At 44.3% G+C, this 24,886-nt stretch overlaps 1 protein-coding gene across 2 annotated transcripts in view; it reads right to left on the minus strand.

Annotated features, from left to right (window-relative positions):
- Positions 1 to 24,886, minus strand: part of SLC22A23 (solute carrier family 22 member 23) — a 115,019-nt gene that overhangs the window by 13,975 nt on the left and 76,158 nt on the right. Inside the window, exons 4-7 of one of the 2 annotated variants that reach the window (XM_076330470.1) lie at positions 20,915 to 21,083; positions 14,533 to 14,660; positions 7,920 to 8,009; positions 2,161 to 2,263 (exon numbers count right to left, since the gene is read on the minus strand). In XM_076330470.1, the coding sequence (XP_076186585.1) occupies positions 2,161 to 2,263; positions 7,920 to 8,009; positions 14,533 to 14,660; positions 20,915 to 21,083 (490 nt within the window). The remainder of the gene's footprint in view (positions 1 to 2,160; positions 2,264 to 7,919; positions 8,010 to 14,532; positions 14,661 to 20,914; positions 21,084 to 24,886) is intronic. The other variant, XM_076330471.1, reaches the window with a different exon arrangement.

The following is a 24,886-nucleotide window of genomic DNA, read 5'->3' on the forward strand; positions in this document are numbered from 1 at the left end:
TCAGTGCTCCCAACTGCCCCCATCGCAGCACAAATAGCCCTGGCATTTAGACCAGACAAACCTCATGTCACCAATTAATTGTGCCTGACAGAGTGGCAGGCACAGATCCAGGTCTCCAAAAAATGAATGGCAGGTACATTACACTGATACACCTCTATCCTCCTGAAGGTCAGGAATTTGAAGCTCTGTCAGTGTAAACTGGATATTAATATAAGCACAGAAACAGTTGGGGGAATACACAATCGCTGAGTGCACGACAGCCCAGGGCCTGGGGAATTTCTCTTGTGGTCTTGTGAATCAATGCTATAGTTCAGAAATACACCCCCAATACCAAACACCTTCCCCCGATAAAAACCTAGCACAAGTACTTGCTGTTACACAAGAATGTAATTTGCTTTGGATATCTAGATTATAACTGACTCCTCCCATAAGAGAAATATTAATCAGCAAAACAATATTAATAAGAGGGCAGAGTTAACCAGTGCGTATCTTCTCTCTTTCTCTTCTGTGCATGCAAACACACTCGCTGAAGTTGTTGTTTAGGCCATGACCTATAAACTAAATTCATGTATCATTTGGACTTTGCTTTCCAGCCTGCTTCCCCAGGAATTACTCTATTATCTTAACTTGCTGAGCAGCTCAGAACAGTTGCTTTTAAAACTAAATACATTTATCTCCCTCGATGTCTTATCATTCCCTGTAAAAGGTTCCTTCTCCATGTTCCACACTACTAAAATTTAGCACAGCCCCATCTAACAGGAATAACAGAATTAAAATTAAATAGGTTTTTTTTTCCACCCCCTAAAAACAAACATGAAAGCTATTTCCTCAAACACACATCTGCTTCACACTCTACTTGGATGGCAAACAGCCTCCGTGTGCTATTGCCAGAAGTTATTCTTTGGGCTGCCCAGTTCTGGTTTAGGGAATTTCCAAATGCGCGTAATTAAAAAGGGTGAGGGAGAAGGGGAGAATTCCCCACGTAAACATTTTTCACAAATACAGTTAACAGTGGCTATTAAATCCACCAGCTCAGCCTAAGAGGAAAACACTGTTTCAGAACAGAGGGAGTCACCCACTGGTAGGTGGGAGACAGACACAAAACCCATAAAACCAGAGTTGGTTCTGCAACCGATAACGCTGGACACTGACCCCTGACGTCCGTGTGCCTCTGAGTGACTATCTGCTCAGCACAGGGGCTATCCTCTCTGGGTTATGACTGATCCATGAGCCTGTTAACAGGAGTGAAGGCTGCAGAGTAGGGCCCTGAAGTGATGAAGAAAAAGCCACAGGAGAGCTACGTACTTCTAAACAGAGCAGAGGATGGGGGATTTCCATTCTTCTCCCCACCTCCCATTTGAAAAAAATCACAAAAGGAACTCAAATGGGCATTTTATAAGCTCGAAAAATTAGAAAATCCACTGCCGCTGCCCTCCCAGAAGTTGGGTTTGGTTAGAGGCTAAATTTGCAGCCCATCTATTTCCCCCTTTTACAAGGTGCTCAGTTCTGGACAGAAGGTCTCAGAGCCTGTAACCTGCCAAACCCTCAGGCAGATGCCCGGTTTTGCCCACGTAAGCATGTCCAAGCTGAAGCCTTAGGACGCAGCACCACATTGCTCTGTGCAAGACCACACATTCTCCCTGCATGCCCCGTACATGATTTGGGAGTGCTGAAGCACTTTGTAATCTGCTTTTGAAGACCTATCAAGGACAGCTGTTATACAAGGGAGCAGGCTTGTATTTACTGGCAAGCAACATCTTCCTCTGCAACACAGCTATATCAGATGTAAACAACTTGAACTTGTGCCCCTGTGGCATTAACGATTTCAGAAATCCCACCCAGGATGCCAGCAGCAGATGTCTGCATGCATGAGCATGTACCAGCACGTGGCCATGCGAGACCACTGGTGATAGCAATGCACTTGCAGCACGACACCTGAGAAGACACATGGTGCTGCTACCTGAAACAGCCAATGAGTTCCTCCACGTTTGCCATAAAAAGTAATTCCCTGCAACAGCTGGTGTTTTTCCAGGATCATTTATCAGAGACACTAGTGAAGGGTCCCACACTAGGAAACAGAGGAGCTCTCCCATCATTTCCCATTACTGCTTCCAGTTCACCAACCACACAGCTATTCAAACAGAAGGAGATCGGACTTACGAGTTCACACACAATACTACAATGTTTTTCCACAGGTTCCTTGTTCCCACCACTTTAACAATGCAGACTTTCTTCGGTCTCCTGGTGATCTCCTTTTCCAGCTCTGAAACAAACCAAATCAAAATTATTATTTCAGTGGGGAGAACGAGAAGGAGAAGCTTCGCTTGTGAACTACAGAAATTCTGAGGGATGTTCTGGAGAGCAGGACACTATCGATTACACTAACAGGAGCTATAAAAACACTGAATAACCTGCCTAAAGTCCACCTCAGGTTCTTCCTTTTCTTCCAGGCTTCCCTTAATCTTCTTGGGGCTGAAGAACTGCCCAAGAACTCCTTCACACCCCAAACCTTCTCCCAGTTTGAAACATGTATGTAAAACAGGGGCAGTACAGAGCTTGATTCCAGCAAACATGATTAAAATTTCCTGAAGAACTTCAGGATTCTGTTAATATTTACCCCCCCCAGGCAGGACTGTGCTTGTGCAGCTACAAGACCTGCTGCCTTTCTGCAATGCACACCTGAAAAGCCATGGAAAGGACTGGAGCTCAAACTCATTTTTCATGGGAATCTTTTGAGGTTTGTTCAAATCCAAGTTTCAGAAAGAAGTGGCTAGGACACTATGTCAGCTCATCCTCTTCCCCCCCTCAACATTTCAAATATTTAAAATCGTTCTGATGGACGTCCTAAACAGAAGACACTTCCTTAAGGAAAAATCCTTGGGCATCATCAGCTGTGATGTCTTTGCGTTTCAGAACTAAAGCCTCACCACGTCCTTAAAACACTGGGCAGCTGCAAGCTAACTTTTCTTTGCAATACTATAGTAACAGACAAGCCTCACAAATATTGCATCTGATGTGCTTGTTGGCATGGGACAGTAATGAAGGGCACTGCTTACTTCCCAAATATCACTAGGTTAGAGCCTGAACACCTGCCTAAGCATACCAACAAAACCACTGTTTCCAAGCTACTGGATCAGTGAGACAGCTGCAAGGGCATAAAGTCTGGTAAAAACAGAAGAAGCTGTGTCCATAAAGAAGCTCACAAAAACCAGACTAGAACTAGTTTTTAGGGCAAAGACTTGTACTGCTGCTTTCTAGGCTGACTGCGTTTAAAGGCGGCAGCGCGGCCCTGTTCTGGACCGCGCATCCGTTCCCTTCGTGCATACGCAATTAGCCCGGGTGTCCTCAGTCGTCCGCACTGGCCTGCCCCGACCTCTGTCTTACTCCACTGAATAGCAATCTCTTCAAGAGATGCAAGACAGGGAAAAAATAAAAGCAAGCCGCGGGGGAAAAAGAATGAGATAAATCACCCGAATTTACAAACAAAACAAAAGACACATTTGTCCGCTGTTATTTGAAAATTGTATCATAAAAATAATAAATCAAAGAAACACTATTTATATGCAAATAGCTGAGCTATTCACTGCTTACAGGTCACTCCTGGTCTTCTATCTAGAGTAACTACAGGGAACGCTTCTGAGAAAAGCAGCAAAGGGTATTTTACATTAATGATTGTACTTAAGCAGAATATTGCCGTACTACTTTCCTTACCATCTGATAATATCCATTTCTCCCCAGAATCTACGCAGCATGAAGGTCACAAAAGCATAAAAACAGAGGTGGAGCAAAAGAGGAAATTGGTCAAATTAATATTTGTACTACAGGAGCACTCAGCAGGCTCAGCAATGGATCAGGGCTACATTAAAAAAAAAAAAGCAATAAAAAAGATGGTACCTAATCTCAAAGCGCAAGGTCAAAATGATTTTTGCAGCAAGATTCTGGAAAGCGGTAAATGGGAATAAAATAATTCAGAACAACTGAAGCAGTTAGATAAAACATAGTTACAAAGCCTATAATTGAGCCCAAGCCAAACCTTCTACAGCAAAAAAGTCAAAGCAAGCACTAGAAGCAGCACAAGGTTTTGAAAAGCTGTTGATGACTCTTTACTATTTCAGCTGAAGGACAACAATGAAAATCACCACCCAAACACCACACATTGCACAGATTTCATGGGGACATAAGGGTTCACTCTCAAACTGTCTAAGAATGACCAGACCTGGCCTGTCAAAGTAAAACATCTCCTCTGTCAGCAGAAGACAGTCCCTGATGCCATATTCTTCAGATTTTCTTAATTTGGGTTTTTTTGTTTCTCAAAGTCATTTTTACTTTTTCCTTTGGGAAGAGAAAGTAGATTTTATTGTCAATGTGTGCTTTATTGAGCCACAACTTACAAAAATTAAGAGAAGCAACGCTTAACTTGGTTACGCTTCTCTGTGGAGCCAAACATTATTTTGCCCTCCACTCCGGCTTTGTTCATACATTAGGGGTTGCTACAATCCATATGTTCTCCATTTATTGTCACGCATCCTTCTCTTGTGCACTCAGGCCCCCTTTTAACCTTTCTTATAAATCAGTCCTTCCGAACTAATTCCTGTTACTGTTTTTCACTGAACTGCTGCTCTACCCTCACGTAAAGAATAGCCCGTGGGTTATGTGAACTGGCAAACACATCCTCTGCTTCAGCTGCAGCAAGGATCCCACATGAGGGGAATTTCACCCCTTCTCTACCCTGCCTCACGCAGCAGTCTCCCTTCAGTAGATCCTTGCTTCTGCTCTGATGGGGGTTATACTCCATGGATACATAGCATCATTATACGGAAGTGTCCCAAAAGAGATTCCAGATGTAGTTGCATTACAAGGATTAAAGAAAGAAAAAAAAAACACCCAAAAAAAAGAAAAAAAAACAAAAAGAAGAAAAAAAAAAGAAAGAAAAAAAAGAAGGAAAAAAAGAAATTGGCCTCAAACCTTACACCAAAGAATGCAAACAGCACCTGACTTTTTACTGAAAGCCTTCTGGCTCTACAAGCTATTTACTCCTCCATCCTTCTCTGACACATTAAACTCCAAATCTAAGTCACCTGCTTCAGATGAATGACTCTCTCCAAGTCTCCAACACCATCTATCTTTCTGGCGACTTTCTCCATCCTTTATTTCTATATATACTAGTCAGATGTTCTCAGAAAAAAAAAGCCACCCCAAAATCAATCATTTACAATAATCAAAATATCATTCAGATAACAACAAATAAGCTGTATGACTTGCAAAAAAAATAATCACCCACAGAACTGGCTCTCATTTAAGTGTCCTGCTGTTTTTGGAGGTAGCCTGCTTTGCATGAAAGGACCTGCTCTGACTGATTGTGATGGGCATCAGGAGAGTGGCAGCTCTTAGGCTGTCTGGACTTTATAGGTCAGCATTAAGATCTTAAAAGAGAAGTCAAGCCAATGCCTATTAAAACCCCATGGAAGCACACTATTGCGCTCTCAGTTACTGGAATAACACCAGGAAAACTCCCCCTTTCCCCAATCTATTCTTTGATTTTGCACTGAAGTCACCAGTTCAGAAGGAATTTGCACTAAACGTTTCAGTTCTGACTGATTTACCAGAAGGGCGAGTGTGGAAAATAAAAAAATATTTCTATCCACTTACTCAGAGGCCCATTATGAGTTTTCCCATACTCCGGAGCCCACACACACTCTAGGCTTCCTATTCAGGGACTCAGTAGGAAAACTGTCAACAAGCTAACTCTTTATATCTCAGTGGAAATTAAAACTATTCATTGGGAGACTTTAAAAGTCTCATGGGGAGGGGAACCCTACCAGCTTCCAGCTCCCAACGCTGTTGAATTCTCGTGGGATCCTCCGCGTTTCAGGAGCACGGCTTTCAAAATCAGAAAGTATCTTTAAAGCCTTCAAATGAAGGCACCCATCTCTGCATCACTTGGCAAAGACAAAATAGACAAAGCTCAAATCAAGCTGCCGAAAAAGGATGTCCAAAATGACAAGTGTCCTGTGGTGATGGACTTCTGCTGGATTTTTCTGGCTGCTAAAAGATACTGTCAGTAGCTCTTTGAACATGAAAAGAGCTATGGAAGCCCAGCACAGAGGCTCAATCAATCCCTGGAGCACGACAGCTCTGCAGCAGGAGGTAGATCGGTCTGAAATGCAGAGCTGAAGCAACCTACTCCCGGCCACACTGAGTTACTGGTACACAGGGTTATTTATACCTTCCAGGATTTCTGTCTCCATGAACTCCCTTTGTGCTCATTTATTTATTTATTTATTTTTAATCATGGAGGCCTATCAGCCTGATACATTGCATTTTTGAAAAGCCTAATAGTAAAGGAATATTGAAGGCTATCAAGTCACATACAGAAATTATGAGGTGGGTAAGGAGCTGATTGATGGGCAGACAGCAATAAGGGTAGAAAAATGGAAATCAGAAGCGGATGACAGGAGGTTAGTGGCGGGGTGACTCATCTTATTCTCAAGAAAAAAAGAAATCTAGTTTAATAACCTCCCTAGGGAGCTTGGCACAAACCTTAGGAATGTGCCAATGAAGTCTGCTGGTGACAAAGCAAGGCACTGCCAGCTGTACAGCACAGAAATGGGACATCAGCGGGAACTGGGTGAGCTCGAGACTGTGTGTGGCAAAAGCAAGTAAAAAAATGCAAAATACAAGGTAAGACACTCAGGGACTAATGGGAAATGCTTCTGCTGGAAGATAATACTGCGTTGGACTTGGTTATATACTACATGATCACAAGTGACTGGAAGGCACCAGTCTGTTGTGTCCATGAGGTATTTGCAATTCAGACAATGAAATACTGGTGCTCTTTTACAATTCTGATCATCAATATTTGAGAAGCTAAAGCCTTGGCAAGCCTATTTATAAAAGGAGAGGAGATAGAGGAGAACTTCAGCTCAGCAAAGGAACGGGGCTGCTGTCTGCTCACACGGCATGGGAAGAGAGAAAAAGAGATTTAAGATAGTCACAGACAGGAGCAAATGGGAAGGGGAAAAAAGGCAAAGAACCTGGACAGCTATAGTGTATTTGAACTGAATGCTAAAACGTACCCTACTACAAGACCAATTTGGATTCTGGAATGGCCTTCCAACAAAAGCACGGGACATAAATACTAACAGCATTTAAAATGAAGCTCATTTCTTGAGAGCAACTGTGTAACTCGGTGACTATAATAGCAAAGGACTGATTGCAATAATTTGTTTCAATCCTGTATTTCTAATTACATTCAAAAAAAGATAGGAAAAGCCAGACATAAGGTTGCCACTGCAACCTTGAATTGCTCGTATCAAACGCATTATGATACAGCACTTAATTAGATGATCACACATTAGTTTTTCTCCCACAACGCTCACTGCAGTCAGCAAATGGGCAGCTATTAATGATGTCTCTACCTTTCCCATTCAACATGTGCCCCTCAGCCTTATTATCCAAACCTCTCAGTAAATACAAAATCATAGGTTTCCTCAGAGACATTCCTACAGTGCTGTCAGAATATTCATGTACCTCATAAATACCAATGAAATCATCTCCACCACCTTCTTATAAGAGTAAGGACAAAGATTATTCCTGTTTTGCAGGCAGGGAGATAAAATACACAGGAATTGTGTCCAGAATGAGAAAAATCATGCAGTGATACCCCCTGTAGGTGCTGATATAAATGCTCCAGCTTTCTGCAAATCAAGCCCCAGAATTACATGCTAGAGACAGACACTGAAGAAATTGTGAGTAGTGACAGCACTGGAAGAGCCTGATTCTGGGGAATTTCCATCATTGCACAAGGACATCCCTGGCAGACACAGGGAACGAGTACAGCTCTTCAGGAGGCATTCAGCTTCATTTTCCCAAGACTGTCCTCTTTCCTTCTGCAACCCTCTGCCTCATTCACTACACACCTTCCAAATTCTGCAACAAATGAGGAACAGACAACAGCTTCATTCCCACAGCATCGTCCATCCCATGCACTGATTCGTCCATCCTACGCCCTGTGGAAAAAATAGGTCGTAATCATGTTATTAAAGGCTATATCATCATGCCTTCATGCCAGGAGGCCAAGCAAGGGTTGCCCAGGCAACCTGACTTCTTGCATTTCCCAGAGCATGACTTGTCAATATTTACATTCCTCTAACATTACCAACATTAAAAAAAACCAAACAAAAAAACCACACAAAGAATACCTCAAATGTCATTGTGTGGAGCCCCATCTGGGCCATCAGGAGGTTTCAGGTACCTACACATTGCATTGCTGCTATCTACTGCCAGAACTATGGAGGAAACCTCAGCAGACAGAGCAGGTGAGTTGGGCAGTAGAGAGGGATGAAACACACATTTTAGGAGTGGATTTCACAAGAGAAGAGGGCGCAGACTGAATCCGTGGGCTCGACAGCTTGTTCTGGAGGGACGGGGAAGCAAATGATCGCAGCCCCTTTGGTCTCCGTGCTCTAGCTCTCCTCTGCTCTTCCTCTACAGCCATTAATTCCCCACATTCCCTTGTTGCCTTTGGCCCTCCAAGTCTCCTCCAACTATCTTTATTCTTTGCTCCCACAACTCTCTTCACTCTCTTATTTCCTCTCTTCTCTGTCCACCAGTCCCTCTTACTGCTCTCCGCCTCCGCTTGGTTCCTTGGGTCTCCTCTCCTAACCCCTCACATCTGCATCCAGACTTACACATCCTCTCCGCTCTCGGTGCACGCGGGCCGGGGGAGCACTGGCAGGGCCAGGGCTTGCCGCCAGCCCTCCGCACACGGTTCCTGCCCTGTAAAGCTGGCTCCTCCAGGAGGAAAGGTAGCACTGCGGACAAAGAGCCAGTGTGCCAGCCGGGCACAGAGCAGCTGCGACAGGCTGGAGCGCGGCCAGTGAGAGTCTGCAGAGGACTCAACTGGTGAGAAAAAGTTATTCAAACTTCAACAGAGCCGGACACACACACCCCTTTTTTTTTTTTATTTTTAAATTTTCTAGCATATTTGGTTTTTCCCAGTGGCATCAAAAGGTACGTCCTTGGTAGAGCGCTCCCTTTTTCCCCTGTCCCCTCCCAACCCTGCTGCTGTCAGAGGTCACTACCGCCCTCACCAGGGATACAGCCAGGGCATGCATGGGCTCTCCTCTTCCATTCTTGTAGACCTAGCCAGCAGAAGAGGACTTAACTGACCAGTTTTATTCTTATTACTCGCTATTTATCATGTACTGCATGTCCTGAAAGAGTTACACAAACTCCATCAGTTCCTGCTCCTGGACAACAGGGGACCACCAGGAGAAACCCAGCCCCTCCTGAAGGCTGATTTAACATACAAAAGGGCAACAGAAATCACTGGCTGGTTTTGTTTGAGATAGAAATCTCAATGGCTGACACACAGTCCTCTCCAAGACTTAAAGGCTGCCTTCAAGTAGCACCTTGAACTGTTTTAACTAAATTTCCCACATTTACCTGACTACCCCCTGGGACTTGCATGGGATATTTAAGTTCGGCACCATTAAATAACCAAGAAACAGCATCTGGTAAAGGAACACATCTGGCAGGTTTGTACGTAGTAGCATCACATGGAGTTACCTGTATTATAGGGCCAGGGAACTTGCTTTCTCTCTCTGCATAATACACCTGGCTCTTCATCCACCACAAGCTTTAAAACAGTAATGCAGTTGTAGGTGTGATTGTCTAGGATATGAGTAAAGCTTTGTAGGGAGAGTTAATCTCTTCTATTAGGGAAAGAGACTGCCTTTCAGATATAAGGCTTTTTCACCCTTCCCTCTGCTATTTACCCAATGAAAAAAAAAGCATGCAAGTACATAGATCCAAGCCTCATGCTTCGGAAGAAAAATGTATATAGCAAAACAAAACAGGAAACTAGCTTATGTATAAAAGAAAAGTCATGGCAGTGTGTTGCTCAGTAGCAAGAAAGGTGAATGATAATTTTTTTTTTTCATTAAAAGGAAAGTCCCTGAAAACCACAGCTTTCCTAACTGCAATCCACACACACACGCACAGAGTACTGTACCCCTTCTTCCCCTCCACAACGTGTCCTGCACGCTAAAGTATTTGTGTCTATTCGGACACTCGATCTTTGCTGGCCACTTTCGTAATTACATCAATATTATTTCTCCAAGCTTAGAAAGGAACCTTAGAAAGGAACAGCTATAACCGGTCTGTCCACAGGAGCACTCTGGTTTTGATCTAGAGATGAGCAAAAAGGGGGTTTTGTTATTCAGCCTGGTCAAGCAGTTATTTTTCTGTTAAGGAACATCTGAAACGTCACCCACTAAAGGGGAAGAGAAGGAGAACCGCACAAGGGTGGGTTTCCATGGAAGCATCAAGTCTGACACTCAGGTAATTGCTGATACGGCTCTTCAAGTGGTGCATTTCCCAGCACAGTCAAACACGCCGGCAGGGCTAGGTGCCGGTGCAGCGGAGATCAGCTTGCAGCAGTCGATCTGTTCCAGCTAACAAAGAGACCCTTTGCGAAGAAAGAACATGCATCCTGCCAAAATAATGAAAGCCAGCTAATGTACAATACGCCTTTAAAAGGTGTAAGGACAGTTGGCACTTTGGGATTTCCAATTCCCCTAAATTCCCCTTTTCTCCTGTTCTTTAAACAGATCTCCGTGCTTCCTTAGCATTTATTTCACTCAGGTCAAAACGACTGTCCTACAGCTGCGCTGAACTGAATGTTTGCTTCTTGTTCCACAGGGGAACAGGGAAGAGATGGGGAAGTTTTTGGAGAAACTGGCAGTGAAAACCTTGTACTGAATTAATATTATCAAAATATTTCATTTGCTCATGATTGAAGCTGACTTTTTTGGATAACGTTTTGAAATATTTGTCAACAAAACTCATCAAGTCTGTTTTACAAATGACATTTCAATATGCAGTTGGATACAAATCATTCCCTTGATGCAAAAATGAATTTAAACTTTTATTTGTAAAAGAGGGCAAAGTATTGAGCCAACTGGTGAAATTTTGAGACTCAAAACATTAGGGATGATTTAACCCGGGCTAATTACCACACCTAGATTTCTTAAGCATTAAAGAAGAAAATACGACCACATAAAACCAAAAATCTCTTTATGAAGGCAAATTATTCCTGCCAAAAATCACAAGGTGAAACAACCACTCAAAAATAAAGCCACTTAAAGCTGTTGAGGGGGCAGCTCTCCTTTGGTTTTGCAACCAACAACAGGCAGCCCTGGGGCAGGTTACTGAGAAGATAAGGGTAATGTTAATTTACAACACTCTGGACTCCTATCAACATCCCTTGTCTCACTTAATCTGTTTGCCATGCATACTCTTCGCCGGCTAAGCATTGCCCATCAGCCGCTCATACTGATTTTCTCCAGACAGGGGTTGTTACCACAGCTGCCAGACCTTTCAACTGCAGCTGGACCCCTGACCAGACATTTCGTTGTCCTCTTCAGAGACACCTCCCAGCAGAGCACTGGCAAACCGCTCCCACCCTATGGATTGATTCAAAAACGGCAGATAAATTTTGCTTCCTTTTTTTCCACCCAACACGTGGGCCACCTCCCTGTGGAGCAAACAGGCCTTACAGAAGGTTAGTGGCACTTCCCACTATGGGCAGCGTAGCCAAATGGACGAGTAAAAGCTTTCAGCAGGCAATGGGAACGGTGTGATCCTTCAGAAAGCAAAATAAGCCTATTCATTGCTTGGACAGCAATTAAAAATTGCATTTTCTTCCATCCCAGAAATACTTCACCCACTTGAAAACTACTTCTTTTTATTATGGAACGCGTATCAGCTGCCAGAATGGATACATATGAAACTACTGTAACTCCTGTAATGATCTGTTATATAGGATACACTAATTTGACTGGTACGTATGAGTAAAATTACAGTGGGGTTTCCAGCTGGAAGGGACTGCAAGTGAGCAGTTTATCATTTAAATGTATTGGGAGTAATTCAGTCACAGGAGGCTGTTAACGACAATGCAGCGAGGAATAATAAACAGCAACACAATGGCCCCTAACCAGAGCAAAAGGGTTTCCAGCCCTTTCAGATGGAAAACAAAGAATAGAACAAATCACAAACAAAAACCCCTCCACACAGATAGGAAAGCTCAACAGTGGAGTCAAGGGGGAATAGGGGATATCTGCATCAGGCTCAGTGGCATCCCTTCCCCCAGACAAGTACCAGCTTTCTACCCATTCCCTGCTACAGCAACTACGGGTATGCGATTATAACACACAAAAGCAGAGAAATGCTTTCTTCTGCTTACAGACCCACTGGGAGACACACGGCCTGCGGTTTGATCACATTCTTCATTCGGGATTTCTACTTTTCTCCTGTCCCCACTCAGACCATCAACACTCCCATACACCCAGAATGAGAGAGAAGGTCCTTCCTTCCAAAATTTTTAGTTAAGCTCATTTCATTCTTTTGATACTGCTCCTTTCTTACTCTCCCTACAGAAATGCAGCATCCCTCCAGCGCTGGGTCAGGAAAGCCTTAAATGTGTGGGGCTGCAGAGAAAGTTTAAAGAGAAAAAGCGAGGGAAGAAATAATAAAAAACCCCAACAAATCCAGCATCAGCAAGGAGGCAGAAATGATCATGTTCTGTATCACTTAAAGTTTGCAAAGGGTAATGTACTGACAACTGCCGTATCTAAATGTACTTGCAGGCAGACAATCCATAACATCAAGATGTGTAATAATGCTCTGTCTTCCACATGAAAGGGAGTCCTTCCTTAAACAGGAGTGTACCCCTACCATGAACTGCTGGAAAAAGTAATCAGTCACGAATAATAGTCATAAAACCATTTTGATACTTAGCATTCCTCCATGGACAATATCATTATACGTGGCTTAAATAAATCCCTCTAGCACACAGTCGCATCTTTATCATTTTCCTTAAAGGAAACTCAGGTAATTAATTTTTTCTTTCCCCTAAAATACATTTTATTTCATCTGCAAATTCAAGAAGTTGACTAGCTGAGAAAAGCCAAGTTGAGAGTTGGCTGGGAAACTCCAAGTCCAATTGTGAGACATTTCGTTGCCTCGCAGATACGTTTTCCCCAAGACCCATCATTTACTCTGGGGAAGATCTGCAGAAAGGAGGTGGGGGGGATGGAGATCACCAGGTTAATCTGGGAGATCACCAAGCTGCTCACATACCCCCCAGCTTTTCAGAACTTTACCAGAAAAATGGCATTTACATTGCAAAGCCATGTTGTGTGCCATGGGGATCCAGGAACTGTAACCCCAGACACCCAATTCACGTGCAAACAAGCTAATTAACACCAGTCTGCCAGCTGCATCAGAAATCACAGCAGTGACCAAGGTATGAATACCACAGACGCAAATCGGACTTTTTCATCCCTTACTGATGAAGACTGCTTCATTCGTTAGGCACTGATGTTAATGGTGACATTTTTCTATTCTGGATGAAGTCTGTTCCAGCGCTGACTGATGCCTTTAGCACTGACTGAAGCTACAGTTACCCCAGAGACCTTTGGCATCAGCGAGCATCAGCCAAGTGCAGGAAGCATCACCCCTACCCGCGGGCAGAGCTACTGGGTGAGGTCTCCCTGCAGCCCCTGGGGTCAGAGTAGGTAGGGTTTGAAAAAGTGTGTGTGGGAAGAATCATTTCCACTGTTTTCTGACTAGTGGGTAGTCTGATACAGATTGCAAGTGACAGTGCAAAATGGGTGTTTATGGGTACCGTCAGGCCTGTGGGAAGGAAGAGGGGAGCCTGAACCAAATCTGACAGGTGGACCAGTGAGATGAGTATCCAGAAACGCCTCACCTTTATTGTAATTAGAGACACACACACACACAGAGTCTCTTCCGCAAAGCACCCTGCGAGACAGGAGCACAGCTATTTCAGTGGCAATCCTGGTGATAAGAGTTGTCAGCTCTTTCTAAAAGCATCAGTAAACCAAGGAACCGATAATTTAGACTCTCAACCAAAAACTGCACCCTACCGCTGCTGCTCGCAGCCCCTCCACCCCCAGAGCAGCATCTTTCAGATTATGTGGGAGAGGAAAGCAAAACGGCTTTTGGAGGAAGACTTTAAAGAGAAACTGTAATGTAGTTTAGGTCTGTCACAGGGCTGGTGCTTTAGCATTTGGGGTTCGAGTGCTGCTGCTTCTCCAGACCAACGAAGTAAGTGTTGCGTGATGGGCAGGATCCCAGCCAGCAGCTTCCTTAAAACACAGTTTCCAGAGGCATACAGGGCTGAAGGTGCACTCTGTAGCCATGGTAAAATTCTTCAAGAGATGTCTCTAAAGACATATGGCACTGCAAGATGAGACTATAAATACTACACTGTTCAACAGGCCGAGTAATTTTAAACACAGTGCTGGAGTTTGGAATGGTTTTTCAAGAAAATCAAAATGAATGAATAATGAATGAACGAATGAACGAACGAACAAACGGGACGATTTTACAGGCAGTAAATAGATTATTTAATTCTAGGCAGCAATGCCACATGCAGCCTTTTGAGAAAAGCGAGCAACTTTATCTGAGTGGAGGGATTTGTCGTTGTCTGTCTGTCCTACTCACCGGGCACCACTCCTTTGATGTCGCTTTCCGTGTTCATCCTGTTCTTGTGCGTGAACTGAAGGATCAGTTCCTTGGATGCCTCAAACTGCTGTGTAGCCATCAGCCACCGAAGGGACTCTGGGAAAATACTTCAAAGACGGAAAACACGTTAGGGTCGCTTCCAACTTTCTGTCAGAGGAAGAACTGAGAGTGTTTAGCTGCTCATTTAACCGTTCATGAGCTACGCAAGTATTTTCAAAAAGCAGAATCACTTATGAAACAAGTAAGAGGAAAAAAAGATTCAGAATGTGCAAATTAATGGCATTTTCTTTTACACTGATTCACAAATGATACAGGAACTATCCTATCACCTAGAAATAGGACATATTAGAATTTTATAATGTGTTAGAGGCGTTCTGCCCGTTAATACAATTTTGAAAGAATTGGGAGGAGGAAGCACTGCCTGCAATAGACATTTGCTGCCAAGCAGGCAATGAATGAGCTGTGCAGTTAACACAGGGTAATTCAGACCAAAGAAGGAAAATACCGGACAGAAGTGATTTGGATTCTCTTGTAAAGACAGAGAGAGGAAAGAGAAGAATTACTTTTTAGGATTATAATGGAACAGATTTTTTAAATTTTTAAACGTGTCAAAAATCTTCTTCCACATATGCAGACTTTAAGCCATTCTTTTATACAGGTCAGTATTGTGTATGCTCCAGATGACATTCAGCTGTTGCTCTAAAAGTTTCCCCTAATAAAGGCAATACTATGTTAGCTGAGATGCTTAAAAACATATACATGCACACAGAGTTACAAATAAAAAAGTTTATTTTCCACCCAGTTGTTTCGTTCAAGTGCTGATATTCACCTGATTCATTAGCTTAACTGATCATTCTTCCTTTTTTTCCAGATGAGTTTATTTTCATACAAAACCAAAAGAAATATGTAGATCTTAAAACAAACAAACAAAACCTCCCATACTTCCACAGATATGAAAACTTTCAGATCTGACTCCAAGCACATTTTTCTTTCTTGTTTAGGCCTCATTTTCACTAATCTTACAAAAGACCTTTCTAAGAACAAACGTAGCAACTACTTTTAACTTCAAATATATAATAAACCTCAAATTTCCTTCACAAAGCACCGATCTTTGCTGTGGATGCTGCTTCAGTTCTTTTACTTCTAGGCAGCGGACCAGGCAATTGCACCATTATGGTACTATCTTTTAAGGTTGATGCAATTTGGAAGACAGCTTAGCGAAACCTCCATCCTAGATAAAGAAAGTAAATTTTTTTTTTTTTTTTTTAAAGAAGAAAAAAGGAGAGAAGTCAGACAGACTGCAAACCAAATGATATCAGGCAACAAAAATATGTAACAGACATGATGACAGCTATTCAGCTTGACAGCTTATTTACTACCACTGGTGCTGCATGGATGCTTTGGCATATCCTCCTGCAGAAAGTCCTGTACTGCAAATGCATGTTTTGAAAAATTAAGAATTCTCTGGATGCAAAATCTCCCCGTGCTTGGCTCCGGAGAGGTGACAGCCTCAGCCACTAGCCTAAAAGCTGCACTTCTTTGAACGGTCCGCTTACAGGTCCCAAATGGCAAGCCCTATGGGGAGCACCTGCTCCTAGGGAAGGAAGAGAGCCGCAGGGACGGGCATCGCAGGGACAAACGCTGTCTCTGCCTTCCAGCTCCTACAGGTTTCTCAAACTGGAAGTGCTGAAGCCTCACATCTTTCAGCTGCTCCATTACTCAGTGCGAGCAGTGGGAAGTTCATTTAAGGATCTTTAAAAACTCTTGGGCTGCTTTGAACCCAGGTTATCAGGCACAGCAAGGGGAAGTGCTGGCTGCCCTGTCCCTGTGCAAGTGCCAAGCTCACTTGTGGAGCATGGACCCTGCTGCCAAGGCTCGTTTGTACGCACCTACTGTTGCATCTTCTGTTGCCAAACCAAGGACCATCACAAACTCAAAAGCCAAAAAAACCCGCCAACCCCCTGGCCGCTGTGGAATTCTGCACAGAAACTTGGTCACAACCTCATTCTTCATCACCTGGCATTAAATACTAAATATATATATTAATGAAGCTGAGACAGCTTTCTGCCAAGGGTGGGCAGTCGCCCAGATCACCAGGCTGAGCCAACTGCAGACACCTGGTTGATAGCCTTCTACCTCCTCCACCAGCAAGGAAAGGACCAGCCTTCTGCAGTCAAAGAAAAGAGCGGGGGGTGGGTGGGTAGGGGGGAATGTTCATCTCCTGTTACCCAGCTGCTGCTTGGGAAAGCAGAGGGGGAGAAGAGTGGGAGGGACACTGGGAAAAAAGATCCTGAGCCTGAGAAATCCTAAGAGCAGAGAAGAATCCTTGACAGACAGAAAAAGGCCAGGCAGGTACCGCGCATAGCTGGAAGGAGAACCATGATCCTGTCCAGATGCAGAGCAAACCCATGCCCATGCAAAGGGTGTAGTGTGTCAATTAGGGGTCTGCCCCAGGGCAACAAGCCCAGTTATTACAACTTTGTGTCTTGGTGAGGGTAAATCCTATCTAACAGCACCAGAAAAGAACTGTCCACCCCTTCCCAGTTCTTCAGTTTTGGTTAGAGTGAAGCAGGAGTTTATTTCAGATTATTGATACCTTTGCTGACCTTCATGGCGTGGACCTGTCAGGAGCTTCCTGCATCCAAGGGAGAGGAAATAATGCCTCTGTATAACTGGAGATCCCCTTCCCTCATGGCTCTAACACACACACACTTTGAAAGGAACCTAACTGCTATTAACTTATTTTTATATGCTGTCACCAACCCCTGTGCTCACGTCCGGCTTATGTGGGTGCCTCTCTGCGCTCCCAGAACAACCCGAGAGCTCAGCAAAGGCATCTGCTCAATTTGTGGGTGTCCCAGCCCACCAGCCCATCCCTCCTAGACAAATCTGCTGCTTCCCCCTTTCCTTCAGTCCATGCCCAGCTTGCCGCTCTGCTCAGCCACCCACCTCCTGGGGACGGTATAGCCTGCCATGTGCAGGCTGGGAGCAGAGCAAATCTATAGGTGGGAGAGGGCTAAGCCCCAGCATGGAGGGGCAAACAGCTCTCTCACAGCAGGAGATGGAAGTAAAGAGAGCAAGGTGGAAGGTGGAGGCAGCACAGGGGCTATCACAACATCTGTTATTGATCTCACTGCTTTGGGTATGTGATGGGGAATTAATAAGCAGAGCAGTTTTCCAGTTCTTTTATTACAAATCAGTTCGATTTCTTCCTTCATCTGTAACATATGCTGAGGGTTCACACTCTATTCCCCAACACAATGCTGGGGGAAGAGGGGAAGAAAGGAAAGAGGTAATAAAACGGTAGCACTTTCCAGAGAATATGCAACAGATGGAAGAGAAAAGCCTAAAAGAAAAGTGCATACTGTACCAACAGTATAATTAAACAGGCATCCTAACCAGAGTCCATTTCTGCAAATGCAAAAACCCCCGTCAACGCAAATCCTGTTACTTTGGCTGTTACCACTATTTATCAAGCTGTCATATCACACATTATATAAGGGGGATCTATTTGCATGGTCTGCCCATCTTGTCCAGCCAAAAAGCCACAAAGGTCTTGGAGATTATAGAATCACAGAATCATAGAATAGTTTGGGTTGGAAGGGACCTCTAAAGGTCATCTAGTCCAACCCCCCTGCCGTGGGCAGGGACATCTTCAACTACATCAGGTTGCTCAGAGCCCCGTCCAACCTGACCTTGAATGTTTCCAGGGATGGGGCATCCGCCACCTCTCTGGGCAACCTGTGCCAGTGTTTCACCACCCTCAGCATAAAAAATTTCTTCCTTCTATCTAGGCTGAATCTACCCCCCTTTAGTTTAAAGCCATTCCCCCCTGTCCTGTCACAACAGGCCCTGCTAAAAAGTCTGCCACCATCTTTTTTATAAGCCCCCTTTAAGTACTGATTGGCTGCAAGAAGGTCTCCCTGAAGCCTTCTCTTCTCTAGGCTGAACAACCCCAACTCTCTCAGCCTTTCTTCATAGGAGAGGTGGTCCATCCCCCTCATCATTTTTGTGGCCCTCCTCTGGACCCGCTCCAACAGGTCCGTGTCTGTCTTATGCTGAGGGCTCCAGAGCTGGACGCAGTACTGCAGGTGGGGTCTCACCAGAGCGGAGCAGAGGGGCAGAATCACCTCCCTCGACCTGCTGGCTGCGCTGCTTTTGATGCAGCCCAGGATATGATTGGCCTTCTGGGCTGTTTGCGCCCATTGCCGGCTCATGTCCAGCTTTTCATCCACCAGTACCCCCAAGTCCTTCTTGGCAGGGCTGCTTTCAATCCCTTCATCCCCCAGCCTGTACTGATATCAGGGGTTGCCCTGACCCAGGTGCAGGACCTTGCACTTGGCCTTGTTAAACCTCATGAGGTTCACACAGACCCACTTCTCGAGCTTGTCCAGGTCCCTCTGGATGTCACCCCGTCCCTCTGGCGTGTCAACTGCACCACTCAGCTTGGTGTCATCTGCAAACTTGCTGAGGGTGCACTCTATCCCACTGTCTATGTCACTGATGAAGATATTAAACAGTACCGGTCCCAATACAGACCCCTGCGGGACGCCACTCATCACCAATCTCCACATTATGCACAATCACATAAATTGAGCGGTTGACCACTACCCTCTGGATGTGACCATCTAACCAATTCCTCACCTGATTAAGAAATAAATGTTAGCATTTCCTATTGCTTTTAATGTCACCCAGGGACGACCTCTCAACAGGAATGTAGGGGGCCCTGACTCAGCCACCTGGAAAATGTGCTACCTCCAGAAGACTGCTGAGGAGTTACTGCTGTCTGTGTTGTCTATTGTATTCGTTAAGTGTCTTCATACTATCGTACTGTCCTTTTGGACACAAATATCTGTAAACGTCATGTTTGATATTGGGTCCTACACAGTGGTGGATATAATGCTTTCCAGCTGGCAGGCATCCCAATAGGAGGTTTTGGAGTAGACCTGCATATGTGTGTGTTTCCATGTGTATAACATATGGCAGGTTTGGGAGAACAGTATCATACATTAACAAGAACACTCTAGCTTATTCATCATCAAGATTAACACTGACAAGATGAGACTATTTAGATGTTGTATGTTGGAAAACAGGGTGGGGGTGGGGGGGAAGCCATTAGCTTCTAAAGGACTTGTAACTTTTCCCAGTGTGCTGTGTTTTGTCCTCAGCCCAAGCTGCAGCACGTCTACCTCAGGGATAAGCGAAGAAATCCCTGCTGAGATTACTGCCGTGAACGCAGGAGAACTCTGTAAGGCCTTCACGCATTAATAGAAAAATATATAACTGTTAAAAAATTGTTACACACTATAACAAGTTTTTACATGTTGCAACTTGTCAGGCATTACAACGGGCAGCTTGGCCCCCCACGGTACATAAACAACTTGGTCCTGCACAGCGTGGTGGCATTTTTTCCTCATTTTTTTTCAGCGTACAGCAACTAAATATTTTAATCTTGTTAGTGTTATATTTAAAACGAATGATCTAGCGTGTTCTTACTGTTATGGTTTTGTACAACACTGCTCTCATAAGCCTCTGTTGTGTTATGCCGCCACTGCGTGTCACTATTAAGACAGAACAACAAAGAAAGATTTTTTGGGAGGTTTATAGAGTCCTGGTGGGGATAGACTCGGCACCACCCCCAAGGTGAGAGCCACCCTACTTCTCTCAGGATAGCCATACCAACGCCCCAGTGCCGCCGGTGCAGCGGGCAGAGAGGAGTGGGAGCAGGCAGGAGGGGAGGACTCCTTGCGGGAACGATCCTGAGCCACCGCCCAGCGCAGACCGGCCACCCAGGCTTCACAGCACAGCGTGCGCTGATTCGGGCAAAATCGAGCAGGCAGCCTAGTTCAGGGCTGGCTACCTCATGCACACAAGATGTCCAAGTGCACTTGTTCAAGAGCTGACACACGTTATTTTTAACCTAGCTTGGCTAACCCGGGACAAAGAAACCAACAGTGACAGCCCAGAATCACAATACAGGTTTTAAGAGAAAATTTAGCTGTGCAACCACAACCTGACAACAGCTAGGTTGAGATGCATCCTCTCAAGAATTGTTTTCATCTTTAAAGGGGAAGTAACAGCCAGAATAATAGCAAAGTATGACTTGCTGCTCAATGAAAGAGGACCATCTTCTGAGTTCCCACCAGGTTGCAGCACGTAACCTATGTGTGTGCTACAGCAAATTATAAAGTTATTATTTCTTATTTCAAAGCCAAATCTTTGCAAAAGGTGAATGTAACAACAAAGGGAAAGGCTCATATGGATTGTGAAGCACATATACTTCCAGGCAGCAAAGCACCTCCCAAGTCCAACATTAGGAGCTCGTGTTGTCTTTGACCCGACAGGAGGAAGAAATACTTACACCCAGTAGAGCAGCATCAGCAGGAAAGGACAGATGATGACTGCCTGGAGGACCTGCCAGTCCCTGCAGAGGGCAGCCAGCCCTGGCATGAGGAACTGCCCCGACATTTCGATGAAGCTCGCCACCATGGTGATCATGAACCGGTGCCCAGGGGGACAGAGCTCTATCCCTGAAACACAGAGCACACGCGAATGCATTAGCCCCACAACAGCAAAGGCACCCACAGAGCATCTCTTTATGAAACTTCCAGGGAGTTAATGTCCTCCGAGATCTTGGGCCAAAGTTATGCACAGTCACATAAATCTTGTTTCCTCCTGTATTTAGGCTTCAAATACCCTAGCAGCAATGGAGAAGCCCATTAACAGCTGGCTGTGGTGCAAACATTGCAACTTCCATACACCTATTGCACCTCCTGCAGACCTGCTGTATCCTCATTGTCAGCCTTCCTTCAGTCTCTGCCTAGAGAAGCATTTTACCAAATTCTAAGATATTTGGTTTTTTAAAGGGAATGTAGGGTAAAATACAATCCAAAGATTTTGGGTCGAGCCTTTTCACAGTTCTCAGAGATGCTGCATGCCTTTCCAATGAGTTTGCTGGGAGGCAAGAAGAAGAACGCAGCTCTCAGCAGGATACAGCCGCCCAGCTCATACGGGATGCCACCTGCCCACAGTTTAATATGCTACGACTCAGCCGGTTTCAAGCTGGATTTTGCTGAATGGGTTGTTTCTGCATTTGCTTTTTGTTTTCGCAACAGCTAATCTTGATCAACTTTCAAACGAGCCAGCCTTCCATCTGTCTTATCCTGTCCTCCATCCTTCCTTTTGCTGTGGGGCAATTTACTACCACCACTGGTATCATCGGTTGTCTCAGCTGCCTTGTGACAAGTGTGCTCAGTAGATAAAAGCTTCCTTAAACCCTGGCTACCTTTTATTTAGTCCTCAGAAATGAAGATGAACTTATCAGAATCACAGCTTTAAAAAAACCCACAACAACAAAAAAAAAAATCACAGAAGAAATAGCAGAAAAATTGAACTGGCTTGTGGAAATATATTCAAACAATTTTTTTTGCCAGTAAGACTGCAACAGAAGCCCCTATTGCATATTTCCCATTTGCCGACATTCACTCTACAGATTAATAATTAAGCACACTAAGCCTGCCACAAATGTCGTGTAGTACTTATCAGCACGCTGATACAGAAACATAGGCTCGTAAACATTCATGATACGTTGCTGTCAGCATTGTTGCTTTTCCTTGGGATGTTTCCTATGGTTGTTTTAAATTAGAATTTAACGGTTGTTAAAATTGTAATTGAAAAGCCATAAGACAATAGGAAGAGATGACAGCTGCTCCTTCATTCACTCTCTCATCTGTGGCTTGTTCAGCATTTATCACTGTAACACAGATTTAAACTAGCTGACCAGGAACTAGCTTGCAGATCAAACGTAGGATTAAACACCACACGCTGGTTTTTCCCCCCCTTTCTTTTCAGCCAATGACAAAAACTATGGATGGATTTTTGCCAATACAGAAGGAAAATGTATCTGTTGCGAGGCAGCCCAAATTTTCATTAGCTTAACCACAAACACAGCAGCTTTGGAAAAAGAAGGGGGGGGAAAAACCCTCAAAGACTCTCACTTGCTATAAAAGCCTTTTACGTTTTAATTAGAAAAACAAGATTAAAACACAAAGCTCCTTATTACATTAATATGGTTTCATTCTTACTAATGAAGTATCCCAAGCCTAGGCGATTTTTTTTATTCTATGCAAAGAGGTCACTTCCGTTTTATTTCCCTAATCTTCAAATATAAAGTGGTTCTGTTTATTTTTCTAAACCTTAAAGTCCCAGTTACTCACACTCCAATATTCCTTCATTAAGTACAAGGACGAGTTTTGTTGCTATAGAAATGGGAAGTCTGCATTAGATAGGTAAGGCTTTGGCATTTCAATTGCACTGCTTAGGTTAGTATCAGATTAAAAAAAAAAAAAAAAACCAAGAGGAGAGCAACTTTTATATGAAGTCAGAAAGAGGTGTCCAAATAATAAAATTATATTTTATTAAGTCACTGGTGCATAGTACGTAACTCCATATGCAGCAGTTATTCATTGTATAGAAAGGAAATAACTTCAGAGGTTGTTTAGCATCTATTTTCTTCTCTGGATTATCATGCGCATATGATCAATTTTTGCCCTTTCCTCTAAAAAAGCTGGAGAACACAAAAAAAAATAATCCCTGCTGTAGCTGGGTGAGCATGACTTTCAAGTGACATCAGCAGGTGCTCCGTGTATATGAAATATCACATCTCTGTTGAAATGTTCTGCATATTAGGACAGCCTACTGACTTTCCACCATCTCTCGCATCAATTTTATATGATAAAAGATTCAGCACCGCAGTTTTTAGCAAGCATTTAGCAGTCAACCTTTTCCCACCTCTGCCAGCAAAGCCACCCACCGCAGCACCTCTGCCCCAGCCCTAGGAAAGGCACCCTGCCCCCTGCTGATGCTCCCACTGGTGCCACGATGCACTCAGGCACAAGGCCTCTGTGGCCACAACAATTTCCACCCAGTTCACGTGATAAATTACCGTCTCGTGTGAAATCACTACAAGGCAGAGATCAGCTTTATCCACCCGTGGCAAATCCAGCAAGAAAGCTCCAGCTTTCCCTCTCAGGGAAAAGGTTGCCGCCTCAACTACTTCGTGGAGCATGGAGAATCAAGTAAACCCTTGTCATACACACAAACCATGGAAATTACCATCAGTACCAAAAACTCCCGGATACATCTGTTTGCTCTACTTGGAAAATTTTGTGTAGGCAAGGAGACAGGCATGGAAAGCATTTTGCTTCCTTGCCTAGTATTTCTACTCTAGGCAGCTCAGTCAGAGCAGTAGATCCAACTCAGTCGTCTAATTTCCACAAGTCCCAGGCAAACAATCGTACGGGCAAGTTGAAACCTGTATGCAAAGCAGTCCTTCAGTACTTGGGCAGTGAAATCGGACATGCCCAGGACACGTGGGACAGACTTTCCCACCATCGGTAGACGCCCAGTAACAGTGGACATCACAAGTGCAGAAATGGGACCCAGTCAATCCCTGTGGCAGAACTGCTCCACACACGCCGTAAGTACAACCCAGCCTGAAGGTAATCGCCTCACCACACGTGTGGTGCAGACCCGGGCCCCATAAGCAACACAGACACGAGACACATGCCTCTGGCTGGGAAATGCAGAAATAAAGTGTAGAAACCCTCCTTTCGGACCCTATCCTGTATGTCCTTCTACTACAGAAGTGACCAAATCAACGCTCACCTGCCTCGCAGCCCTCAAACCTGCCACAGAGAGAGACAGTGTGAACTATGCCCCTTCTTACACGGGATTCACGCATTTTTGGGAGTTGTTTGATGCACTCAAAGAAACCCCACTACTAACATGCAGGATGCGCAGAGACACGTTCTGGCACGGAAGGAACAGCACTGGGGCCAGATACATTACTCCATGAGTCTGCATGCAGCGATTTGTACCAGAAGTATTAAAACTGGTGATGAACAAAGGCAGAGTAAAAGTCTGTGTGCGTTTATGAGTGTATGTGTGTGTGACAGCAAGCGAGCAGGCACCAGAAGGATAGGCAGGGCACGGGTTAAAGAAATGGCACACGCCCATTGTGCCAATCACACCCTACCTGTGATTTTATTCAAGTAACAAAAGCAGGAGGAACAACCTGACCTACAGATAAGATATCAAGAAGATGAAGAACAGGATTGGAGTCACAAAATATCAAGATTATGAGAAAAAAAGAACAGAAATTCATTAAGTTTGCCTAAGAATTATGAGGATGAGAAAAAACAATAAAGCAAAAAATTGTAAACATCATCAACTCCTAAGGGGTATGAAAAGCAACCCCAAACGGGTTTGTTGTTGCCTGCCAAGAACAACCTCAGGGATGTGATGAGGACACAGCAGCCACTGCCTCTTGTCC

Source organism: Aptenodytes patagonicus, chromosome 2 (genome assembly GCF_965638725.1).
Source record: "Aptenodytes patagonicus chromosome 2, bAptPat1.pri.cur, whole genome shotgun sequence".
In the NCBI taxonomy this organism is placed as follows: domain Eukaryota; kingdom Metazoa; phylum Chordata; class Aves; order Sphenisciformes; family Spheniscidae; genus Aptenodytes; species Aptenodytes patagonicus.